This window comes from Panthera tigris, chromosome C2 (genome assembly GCF_018350195.1).
Source record: "Panthera tigris isolate Pti1 chromosome C2, P.tigris_Pti1_mat1.1, whole genome shotgun sequence".
In the NCBI taxonomy this organism is placed as follows: Eukaryota; Metazoa; Chordata; class Mammalia; order Carnivora; family Felidae; genus Panthera; species Panthera tigris.
Window position 1 is genome coordinate 45408835 of NC_056668.1, and position 12984 is coordinate 45421818.

Below are 12984 nucleotides of genomic sequence, written 5' to 3' on the forward strand. Positions count from 1 at the left end.
AGCTTATTTATTAGATACATATGCATTTAATATTGTTTTGGCCTCTTGAGTAAACGATCAACACTTTTATAATTTTTAAATGCCTGCATTTTTCAGAGAGAGAGCGGCAAACTAAGAAACAGACTCTTAACTATAAAGAACTGATAGTTACCAGAAGGGAGGTAGGGGGGATGGGTTAAATAAGTGATAAGGATTAAGGAGTGTACTTGTGATGAGAACCAGGTGATGTATGAAGTGTGGTATCACTGTATTGTACACCTGAAACTGATATTTCACTGTATATTAATTAACAAACTTAAAAACTTAAAAAACACTGACATAAAGCAAACTGCACAGAGAACAACAATAACCAAAAAATGCGGTCTTTTTCTTTAATACCCTTCATCTTGAACACTACTTTTTCTTTTTTTTTTTTTTTAATCTTTTTTTTTAACATTTATTTATTTTTGAGACAGAGAGAGACAGAGCATGAACGGGGGAGGGTCAGAGAGAGGGAGACACAGAATCTGAAACAGGCTCCAGGCTCTGAGCTGTCAGCACAGAGCCCAACGTGGGGCTTGAACTCATAGACCCCGAGATCATGACCTGAGCCAAAGTCGGCCGCTTAACCGACTGAGCCACCCAGGTGCCCCGAACACTACTTTTTCTGATAGTAGGGTAGCCATGTGCGTTTTCTTACATTTACATGTGTGCATAATGTTTTTCTATCCTTTTCCTCCCAGCTTGTTTGTGTCCTTATGTTCCAAGTGTGTTTCTTGTAAACATCATATAGATATGTCTAACTTCTTTTTATCCATTCTGACATTCTCTGTTCCAGGGTAAATTCTAGCTGGACTAAATGTTTAAATGTAAAAATCACAACATTACAGCAGTAGAATAAACTATGGGAGAAGTATGGGAGAAGTTTAAAATAATTACAGGGCAAAAAAAATAAATAAATAAATAAATAAAATAATAAAATAAAATAAAATAAAATAAAATAAAATAAAATAAAATAAAATAAAATAAATAAAATAAAATAAAATTAAATTAAATTAAATTAAATTACAGGGCAAGAGGAGACCTTTCTAACTATAACACAGAACCCAGAATCCTAAAAGAAAAGATTGATGAATTTTACTATTTAAAAAGTTTTGACTTAGAAGAAACCATGAGAAGTCAAAGGCAAATGTCAAGCAAGGGGAAATATTTGCAGTTTATATCATAGCTCGAGGACTTTTTCTCTTACTACTTGTTGTGTTCCTACAAATCAATAAGAAAATAAAAACTTACTAGAAAAATGGGGAAAGGATAGGGTAAGATAGTTCATAAAAGACGAAATAGAAATATCCTTTGAATATATAGAAAAATTCTTGACCTTTCTCAAAACAAAGTAAACATATTCTGGTAGTACTTTTTACCTATCCCCTGTCATAAATGAAAAGATCAACAAGTTTGATAACACTCTTGTGGCAAGGGCACTGGAAACATTAATTCTTATCCATTGTTGTTGAAGTATACATTGATACAATTTTTAAGGGAAAGCCTTTCAGTAATCACTGTCAAAATAGCAATTTACATATCCTTTCACCAGCAACTCTACTTCTCATATTTAACCTATAAACATGCTGGCTCATGTGCAAAATTTGCTGTGTACACTTTTATTCATTTCAGCATTGTTTATAGTTTTAAAAATTGGCAACAACACATATATCTCACTGGGAACAGATTATACAAATTATGGCACATAGTACTAACAGACAGTATTCTGCAACTGTTAAAATAGTGAAGAAACTGCTCATTATGTACTGATATGGGATGGTCTTCAAGATATGAAATTAAGTGAAAATCAAAATATATAAAACTGAATAGTCTGCTACTATCTGTATAAAGAATAATGTATAATAATTGTTTGCAAATATTTCTAAAAAGATGCCAAGAAATAGGTAATATGGGTTAACTCTTCTAGAGAGGACAAGTGGATAGCCTGGGACAGGTGGGAGGGAGATTCTTTTGCTGTATACCATGTTGTGTCTTCTGAATTTTGAACTATTTAAAGGTGTTATCTATTCAAAACTGAAAATATTTCCAAAATTGTAACAAGGTAAAAAAATATCTTGTTAAAATATCCAGCTTGTTACCTGAAAACTGTGACTAAAATCTAAAATCAAGATGTAGTTTATCTTCTACTCCATTGAAGTTTGCCTCCTTTCTACTGACAATAAAAACAAAATATTTAATCCCTTTGCAAGTGCTGCTCAGTAGCTGCTTAACGAGCCCCAACTCCCACCTCACTCATCTTTGTTTTAAAGCTCCAACCAGAGGGCAGATAGTCTTAAGAAGAAAGGTTTTTTGTTTGTTTGTTTGTTTTTAATTCTCCTATCATTCAAATACATGCCTGACAGTACATGTCTTCAAATGTTTGTGTATGTTCGATATAGAAAGAAGAGGTTGGAAAACAGTTTTAGTGAATTTTAGTTTTAAGAATTTGGGGAGAAGGACCAAAAAGCTGGAGGTGTGATGATCGTCTTATTTTCTCTTTTAGATATTAAGCACCGCCGAATACCAATCTTATTCTTTGCAAACAAAATGGATCTTAGAGATTCAGTAACATCTGTGAAAGTGTCTCAACTGCTGTGTTTAGAGAACATCAAAGATAAACCATGGCACATTTGGTAAAGTTTTATATTTACTTTTCATTTTATCATTCTGAAAAAAATCTCTGAGCTTCAATTTTTCTTTGCCAAGCTTATCGTGTAAGTGACGTAACGTGATAGGATATAAGCTAGGGATTTTGTTGTATAGAATTCTGTCAGTGCAAGTGCTCATGAATATATTATTGTTAAAATATTTTCAAATCTTGGGGCACCCGGCTAGCTCAGTTGGTGGAGCATGTGATTCTTCATCTTGGGGTTGTGAGTTTGAGTCCCACTTTGGGTGTAGAGATTATTTAACTAAGTCTTAGGAAAAAAAAAAAAAAACTTTTAAAATCTTTTTAGGGATAGAAAAATATAAACCACTCTTTAAAAGAATAATTTAGCCCACTTACTCACCCCATTTCAACCACACTGATTTCCTCTGCACATTGTATCAGCCATCTACAATCCCATAAGAACATTTGCACGTGTTACTCCTTTTATCCAAAATAATTTTCCTGACTTGCTATTATACCTCCTTCAGGAAAGAGACCCCTCCTGATAACCCTCCAGAATATTACTATATCTTACCTCTGTACCTTGTTTTTTCACACTTTGCTTTATATTTCTATTGCAATGTCTTATCTGGGTATTGCTTCTTTTATAGTCCGTCTTCTCATACTAGTGCATTAGCACCATGAGAGCTTGGATTTTATCAGTTTTATTCACTCTGTAACCCCTAGAATAATAATAGTGCCAGGTACTTAGTATGTACACAACAAAGTTTGGTTTATATGAGTATATAGAAATGGGAATAATAATTTCATTTGGACATACTAATAAAATTGAACTCTGCAATAATTAGTATCTGACATTATTATTCAGCGTTTATTTGGAAAGCGGTTTCTTATTGATACATTTAACTCCAGTGTGTCTTTCCTCCAAAATATTCCAATAAGGATTACCAGAAGTGATGTATTAGTGTTTTAGTGCCGGCCTTACATTAATTTGAGCTTCCTTCTGTCCACCCACCTACCTTCTCCTGCTGCAAGATGTCCTTCTCTTTCCAGTTTCCCTTTTTTTAAAGAAGGTTTTTATGGAGAAAGGCCTAACAGAGGCAGAGAAATCTACTGCCTCTAGAAGGAGAAACAGTATGAACAAGGAGATAGTAGAGCTCAGAAAAGAATTTTTAGAACTAACCTTCGTTCTGAAAAAGGAATAGTATAAAAGAGAGCTTGAAAAAGCCCTTAAAATGCCTCAGTTACTCAGGGCCAACAGCATCTCTACCCAGGAGCAAAACACTGCATATCTTGAGTAAAACCTTACTTTGAAATCAGAGGGAGAGTCAATTTTACTAAATGTCTTTTGAGTTGGATTTGAGGTTCTGTGGTATTTGGTTGGTAAAGAAAGGAGGGATTTTAGGTAAAGAAATATCTTAAGCTAGAAACATTGTATTTCTTTAAATCATACCTAAATTGATAATATCTAAAGTAAAATAATTTTTAATTTTTGCATTGTATTAAGTGTTGGGACTGTTTTGATAGGAAGTACATTAAGAAATCTGTGTCTAAATTAGTAAAAGATATAGTCCTACTTTTAATTTTGGAATAGAAATTTACTTTGCAAATGGAAAAAATCTTTCTACTTAAAATAATCAGCGATTGAATTTTAATAGATTTATTTATTCAGTTGTGATACCTAAATATTTCTCACTGAGAGAAAAAGTAACATCCTGACATTGTAATGATGTGGAGTATTATATTGCCTGGTTCTATATTTTCTATATAACTTACAGAAGAAATTTATCTATAATATTGACTTCTTAATTCAAAAAATATCTCACTAAGTTCTAATTAGTGTTTCATTTTTTAAGTTTTTTTTTTTATTTTTTGCTATTTTCTTTAAAGCATGTAAAAAAATTGAAAATACAGTTATTTTTCTTTTCCCGTTTTACAGATAAAGGTAACACTCAATAACATGGAGATAAAATATGGTATCTCTCTTGCCTTAGGTACAAATAAATTTACTGGGCAATAAACAAGAGATTATAGAGAAACATAGCCTGGAAAATTATAGGAAAATTTCTGTGGTTTAATCATTGGTTTTCATCGTTGTACTAAACAGGTAGTCAACTCTGATTTTCAGGGTCTGATTTTGTTAATATTCTTCTTGTGTGTTCTTTGACTAAGTCCCTGGTACAATATGTATTTGCTTATTTACTCTCTTTTGAGGGCAACAGATAATGAAACAGATAAATAAGTATATAAAATGTCAGCTGGAAGGATGAAGAAAAGTAAAGTAGGATAATAAGAGAGAGAATAATAAGAAGTGCTCTCTCTGCGAGATCTAATTGAAGTCAGGGTGCAATTCATGCGAAGGCTTGGAGGAATAGCTTTCCAGACAGAGAGACCAGCCAAGTGAAAAGTCTCTCAGGTGAGAATGTGCCTGGTGTGTTCCAGGAATAGCAAGAAGTCCAGGCTGGCTGGGACAGAAATCTAGGGGGAAATTATAGGAGATGGGGCCATCGAGAAATAGCCAGGGACCATACCCCATTGGGCCTTGTAAGACATGGTAAAAACTTTGGCTTTTTTTCTAGTTATAGACCTGATGACGTGTTCAAAAGGAGAGGTAGAGTTCATACATTTGGGAATTATTAGGAAAAGATGCAAGGTTTTTAGTACAGTATTAACATCTCCAGTAAAGGGGGAAAGTTTTTCCATTGTATTATTTGTTTGGTTGGGACTATAGTCTTGTTTGGGACTATAGATGTGTGATAAAAATCAATACACTGATCTTTCTTGATTTAAGCATTTTAGTTACTGATGTTTTGCTACTGATACGGATAATTTATAATTTGCTTTGAATAATTATGTATCAATGCTGTTGGTTTCTTTCTATTTAAAAAATAATTCTATGGTAAGTCATATTTGTAATCTAGTAAGTAATGCCTTGGAAGTAATTTCTGATTTTATTAGCATCTAATTATTTTAGGTAGTTAGGTACATTTTTAAATCTTGCTTCAGCACAGTTAAAAGGAACCCTAATCATTCAGGAAATCTAATTGTTTATACTAAATGCTGTCAGTCCATGTCTTTGAAAAAGGTGATCTGATACTATAAAAATCCTCTGCCTTTTATTATGTTAGTCAATTTACCATCATTTTATAGATGCTAAAACTGAGACAGAGAGTTAAGTAATCAATCCAGGTTCCTGAAGCCAGTAGGTATAAGAGTATGATTGAAATCTGAGATTTTTTTATTCTGCCACTTCACCAAAGTTATAATCATAGGTTTATACCTTACAGATACCAAATTCCATTTCAAATAAAGCCATTCCATCATGTGGCTAAATTGTAACCGAAGTCAAACATTTCTAATAAATAAATGCTCTTGAGTCACTAGGACTGGGCAAAGTAGAATAATAATTTTTTAGTGATATACTTTTTTAAATGTCTATATAAATTATGAATAATTTTATCATGTCTTCTTCCTGAGCACTTAGACTTTTATTTCCTATGTATATTCAGTTTCAGTGCTTAATCAGCTTTGCTCAGATATGTTACTAGAATATAATAATTTGCCATATAGCAAAATTATAATTATTTATTCTTATGTTCTATGATGTAGTGAAATGGATATGTTTCTTATGAATTTTATTTCAGTGCTAGTGACGCCATAAAAGGAGAAGGATTGCAAGAAGGTGTAGACTGGCTTCAAGGTACATCACAAAACACTGTGCATTTTCAGCCTTTATTTCCATTCCATTCACATTTTTTTCCTCCTTTTACATTTCATTTTTGTTATATCATAGCCTTTCTCCCTCTTGTTTCCATTTATTTCTGCTGTCAGAAAAAACAATACAGTAAGTATCCAGTACCTTGCTACATTTACTTCTATTACATTTTTCTAAAGGGTTTATTTAAATAAAGTATTTGCATCTTTACAATTCAATATATATGATAACTCTAGAAAATAATTATAATTTATGGCAACAAATTTCTATCATATCTAGTAATAGAAGCACACTTGAAATTTGGGACAAATTTTAGGCCTTACTGTCAATATTTAAAAAGTAAGTTTGCATGGCATATATCTTTTAAGAATCATGCTGAATTCTATGTATAGCTCCATTTATACATAGCATGTTTATACAACTTTTTTTTTTAATTTTTATTTATTTTTGAGGTGGGGAGGGCAGAGAGAGAGAGACAAGAGAATCCCAAGCAGGCTCTGCAGTGTCAGCGCAGAGCCTGACGTGGGGCTTGAACTCACGAACCTGTGAGATCATGACCTGAGCTGAAATCAGGAGTCAGACACTTAACCGTCCAGGCACCCTTACACAATTTTTAATACTCATTTAGTGTTATAAATACTGGTATTGTATTGATGTTTTATATATTGCAATTTTGTTATTCATCAAAATAGCTGTCATAGGTTGGTATAGGCTTACTGTATGAAGGAATAAATTAACATCTAGCATTTCCTCTAAGATTACACTGTTTACTAACCACAGGAATGGCTTAAAGAAGTGACCCACGCAGAGCAATGGGTGTGAATAAAACCAAGTTTTGTAGGTCTTTTTTATTACGGGACCCTGAGAGTCAGGCCAAAAATTGTCCATTTGTGAGTAGAGCTGAGGATCATTCCTATCAGGAATCTCCCTGCCCTGAGCAAGGGTGAATGACAAAATATTCTTAATTCTAGTTGTAGTCTTGTGGCTATAAATTTAATTTCTTCTACACTAACCCTTTAATACCAGTTATGTGTGATTTTGTTTTCTCTTGTTCATGTCCTCATGAATCTAAGAATAGCTGCTTGCCCATACAGAAAGAGACCTTTCTCTGGTTCAGAGTACTAAATGTACATCTGATAAATATTTTTATGTGTTATTAGTAAAGTATGGTATTAAGTAAAGTGCACAGACTGTCTTTTTTTCTGTCTTGTATTTGTGTAGACATCATGACATTTACCATTAAACTACAAAGAATATTATAGTCATATTTTACAATTAAGTAAAACATAATTGAGAACCTCTCATGGTTGGCAGAATAACTGGAATTTTTCTGTGAACACACCAACTTAGTTTCTTAGATTGCGATAAAGAAGTGGTTTACACTTCTGATGATTTAATGGGACTGATTCCCACGTAAAACAGATTACAGAGCAACATTCTACAGAAGACGCCAGAAGCATGTTTTCAGCCTTGATTTCTTACTTTACAAGTGTTTATTGCTCACAGTGAAGTTATAGCACAGAGAGAAACCCTACTATTGCTCATAAAATCATAGTACTGAAAACAGGTTGATAAATTATAGTTCTCTCTTTTTTTTTTTTTTTTTTTCCGGTTTATATTGTCTGCAATAATGACGCCACTAGGTGTCAGTAACGATCCAACATCGCAGTGCCACTTGCCAACTCTGGTCTAATTACCTAATTTTTGTGTCTTTGATTTTTCTGATTCATAATCTCCGCATCTTACCTCCCTTTTTGTACGGAGAATACACTATTGGAAATAGTATTATGTCTTTGTGTTACCGTATTATTTTATGTAACATTTATAGCAGTTTTCTGTGAGCAGTTTCCCTATTGTATGTAGGGACCATGAATAGTAATAAAAAGCATTTGGGCTTTTGAGTCTAGCAGATTTATTCTACTACTTATTAACTAATTATTAACAATCATATATTATTTTCTTGTGAATATAATTTTGTCATCTATACAATTAAAAAGTAAAAGTCAAAAATTGTATGGGTTAAATGAAACACTCTGTTAAAGTGCCTAGCATAAGAAAAAAACCAATGAATGTTAAATTTACCCTTTCACCTAACTACTCTCTATTTATGAGAGGAAGAAACTTAATACCTAGATTAAAAATTGTATGGGGCTCCTGGGTGGCTCAGTTGGTTGAACGTCCGACTTCAGCTCAGGTCGTGATCTCACAATCCATGAGTTCGAGTCCCGTGTCAGGCTCTGTGCTGACAGCTCAGAGCCTGGAGCCTGCTTCAGATTCTGTGTCTCCCTCTCTCTCTGCCCCTCCCCTGCTCATGCCCTGTCTCTCTCTGTCTCAAAATTAAATAAAAACATTAAAAAATTTAAAAAAAAATTGTAATCAGCTTGGTTATGAATAGGAGATCCTTTTTTTCATCTTTCCTGTATGATAGTAAATAGCTTATTACCTTTTGATGCTCCTACTATCTCTCTGGATTTAAAAAGAGGTAAAAACCTATTTTGCAAATTAGGTAGCAGTTAATATTGGAGACTAGTCTGTGCCTATAGCTGTTAATTTATTAGCCAAACTTATTTTTATGTAAATTTAACTGTGAAGGATAGATATTCTGCATTTATATCTCTTCATTTTGCTTCCAGAATTCTGAAATTTCCTAGCATGATAAACAAGAAAGCCTCTGGTTCATTTTAATGAACAATTTAATCTTATTATTTTAAGGTTGAAAAATTTTGAGTAAAATATTAAATGACATATTTTGTGCCATGATTCCATTCTCTTTTGGAAGGATTCTCGATAATTACATATGTATTAGAGCCCAAAGACAAGAACTCCTGAGTAGACTATGAAGTATTTTTTAAAACCATCAAAGAATATATAGAAACCATTGCAGAGGTATCAGTTGTTTTCTAGCTCTGAAACTTTCAAATGAGATATTTATAAAAAGAAATTTTTCTGCATGACTAATGAAATGTACTTATTTTATCACTTTATCTGTATTGAAAAGTTAATGCTTCCAAACTTTTAATATAAGACTTTTATAAACTATGCATATGGGTATTCCCATGAAAGATGGAGGAATGAACACATACTTAGTTTCTTCCCCTTCTCAAATCTCACTAACAGAAAGGGGACTTTTGTTTAAAGACATTAACCCACAAGGGCAAAAAACTGGAAGTGACAAAGATGTCAACCAAATTTTGAAAGCCGGATGCCTGATGCATGTTGAATGACTTAACAGACCTGAGAAAGGTGAATTCTGAACCAGCACTGAGGACAGCTGGAAAGCATCCCAATTTACATTTCAGATCCCCTCAAAGGCTTATTGATGGAAAGTGGAACTAAGGATGAGGTGAGGCTGAAAAGAGAAAACAGTTATATTTTCTTGCCCCCACAAAAGACTGAAGGTTCATTCTTGCAGAGAGTCAAACAATATCTTGACTGGGGAATACCAAGCACAACTCTGTGTGGCAGAGCTGATCTGAAAATGAGGAGTGATACCAAATATTGTAATCCTCATCTTCCTTCTCCTACTTCTCCCAGAAGACACCGGCAGTAGGCAGGATATAAAAAGTCATCTTTGAGGAGTAAGACCAGCCAGAGAAAGACCTACAAGTATTAACATCAAATATTTCCAAGAAAATGGCTTAGCTAGCTACACTAGAATAAAGACCACATTTGACAAGCGTCACACACATACTGAAACTTCAGTCAGCTTTATAGTATTCACTCATACTTATGAGAAGGTGACAAAGGATCACCAGGCATTTGAGGACCTAAACATTATAAGTTATGGAACTTTAACAAACAAAAAACAGATCGGTGGAAGTAGAATTTAATTTTTTTTAAAGATTTATTTGTTTTTGAGAGAAAACAAATAAGAGAGAGAGAGAGAGAGCAGAGCACAAGTAGGGTAAGGGCAGAGAGAGAGGGAGACACAGAATCCAAAGCAGTCTCCAGACTCTGAGCTGTGAGCACAGAGCCCTACGTCAGGCTAGAACTCACGGACTGAGAGATCATGACCTGAGCCGAAGTCAGACACCTAACCAACTGAGCCACCCAGGTGCCACAGGAGAACATTTCAAAAAACTATTAGACTATCCTTAAAGGGATAAGAAAAGGTATTACTTTTTATTTAGGGAAAACATTTCAAAAAACGTATTAGAGTATCCTCAAAGGGATAAGGAAAGGTATTACTTTCATGACTATGACCAGGATACTACTTGAAAAGGACCAAAGGAAAAAAAAAAAACAAGTTTTTGGAAAATATTAGAAGAAATTGAAAAGTCAATAAAAAGAAGATAAAATAGAAGCGTTCTCTCAGAAAGTGGAGCAAAAAGATAAAAAATATCGGAAAGAAAAAAAAAGGCTCCATATCCAAATAATAGGAGTTTTAGAATCAACAAAGGGAGAAGAAAGAGGGAGAAAAATCATCAAATAAATCACCAAACAGTGTTTTCTAGAACTAATTGATGAGTTTTTAGTTCAAAGGCCTCTTGAGAGCCCAATGCAGTGGATGAAAATATTCCCACACCAAGGCTCATCGTTACTTAATTTCGACACTGAAGACAATGGAAGATCCTACCAGCTTCCTGGGAAGAAAATAAGAAGTTTCATGTAAAGGATAAGGAAGCAGAAATAGCATCAGACTTGTAAACATCAGTATTTGGAAGCTGTGAAATATTGGGCAATGCCTGGAAAAGTCCAAGGGGAAAATAAGAGAACTATATGCTCAGGCAGTATCATTGTATTGTGATTGTAGCATTAAGACATATTCAGCCATGCACAGTCTCAAGAATGTACCTCTGTACTTCTTACTGAGGCGGCCATTGAGAGATATACTCTTAAAAAACAAGGGAATAAACCAAGATGAGAAAATAAGAGACCACGAAACAGGAATAAGAGTATGTGGGATGGATCCTCAGGATGATAATGAAAGATAATGAAATCCTAGAATGATAATGAAAGATCTCATATCAAGATAACTGGGCAAGCACAGAGAACAACTTGTCCAGATTAGAGTTTTGGAAGACTCTAAGATTTCTTCAAGAAAGTGAAATTCATAGGCTATGTAATTCAAAATAATTTCATAATACGAATGAAATTCATAGGCTATGTAATGGTGTTTCATTACTCCACACTTAAACAGCGTGGGAGTAGTGGGATTGAATTTATGTTAAGTACTTTAAAAAATTAAGCAGATAGGCAGGGTTGGAGAATGAGGAACAATTATTAAAATGGAGAAAACAAAATGTAAAAGAAAGAAAGAGTAACAGGGAAGGGGGTACAACCTGTCTCAGTTGTTAATAGCGTTTACCTAGTCATACTGATGACTATATTAATATGGTAGAAAAATGGGAGTAATGGAAGTATAATAAGGGTTGCAGAGGAGCAGGGTAGAGAAGTATGTGAGAACTGAAGCCTCATATTACATTGAAGGAACTGATATTTTAAGAAGAAGAATAAAAGTATATTTAGAGATACAGAGCTAAATCTCCTAACAGGGAGTTAGAAGCAGTTACTTGTGAAGAGAGAAAGAAGAGATGAGGCAAGGGACTCCTAGTTTTCATACAAGCCTTAGAGAACTAGTTGACTCTTAACCATGTGTATGTACAATGACAAAAACAAAAACTACAGTATGTTTGTGCTTTTAAAAAAACTGGTGTGTGCCTACGTTTCTACAGTGTTTTTATAGATTTATTTTGGATTACTTTAGAAAATGGATCTTGCCTGTGGAGACTGATAATTTTTTATTTGGTTTTTATTATCAGATCAGATCCAGGCTGTGAAGACCTGAAAAGATAGTATTTGGAAACCTCAACAATTTTCAATTCAAGGAATGTATCTTAAGGCAAACTGAATACTTCAAATTTTTAAAAGATGTTTGTGCATCTAAGAATACTTTATAATCTTCCGCTTGCATTTATGGACTCTGAATGAGCTTTTTAAGAACATAGGACTGCAGGTATGCTATTCTGACCATTAATTATATTAAAATTGAATCTTTCCCCAGAAGGGCTCTTTCCACAGAATTACCAACTTCTTGGTAAAGGTCTACATTTGATTGTAATTAGAATGTTTAAAGTCAGAGTTATAAGCCATCTCAATATCTCATCATGATTTATAATATCTTTAATGCATTTTATTTTTTAAATTGTCTTCTAAAAATTTAGTTTACGATATGACTTTGTAGTACGATTGTGCTTGGAAGAACTTTATTTATAAGGGACCATGGGTAATTAATATATACATAACATTTTTACTATATGTCACTGTCAATAAAACATTATATGCAATATACCAACTAGTGTGCTTTGTTTATGCTGAAAAGATTAATGCTGTGTTAACTTAATATTTAGTGTTTTAATGTCAAGCATTTGTAAATTATCTGAGACCAAGTGAAGCTGAATTTATCCATCCAGTGAATATGTATTGAACCTCTCTGCACCTACTCTAGTTTGTCATTGTCCTAGGCAAAGGTGATACAAGGTAAATAAGATATATTCTTTATCTTTAGAGAACTTAAAATTTAATGAGGGAGAATTTGAGGACCTTTTCATACATAGTATCTAACTTTATTTCATTGGCTAAATGAATATATTGCATTTTAATATTAAGAGGTATAAAAATGAATTAGTGCAATTCT

General features: G+C 33.4%; 1 protein-coding gene across 2 annotated transcripts in view; it reads left to right on the forward strand.

The window, feature by feature from the left end:
- ARL6 (ADP ribosylation factor like GTPase 6) overlaps positions 1-12638 on the forward strand; it is a 39744-nt gene extending 27106 nt beyond the window's left edge. The window contains exons 6-8 of one of the 2 annotated variants that reach the window (XM_007095930.3): positions 2525-2654; positions 6277-6332; positions 12110-12638. In XM_007095930.3, the coding sequence (XP_007095992.1) occupies positions 2525-2654; positions 6277-6332; positions 12110-12135 (212 nt within the window). In that variant the 3' untranslated portion in view covers positions 12136-12638. Of the gene's footprint in view, positions 1-2524; positions 2655-4571; positions 4590-6276; positions 6333-12109 lie in introns of those variants that run through there. The other variant, XM_042956889.1, reaches the window with a different exon arrangement.
- The last annotated feature ends 346 nt before the right edge of the window (positions 12639-12984 follow it).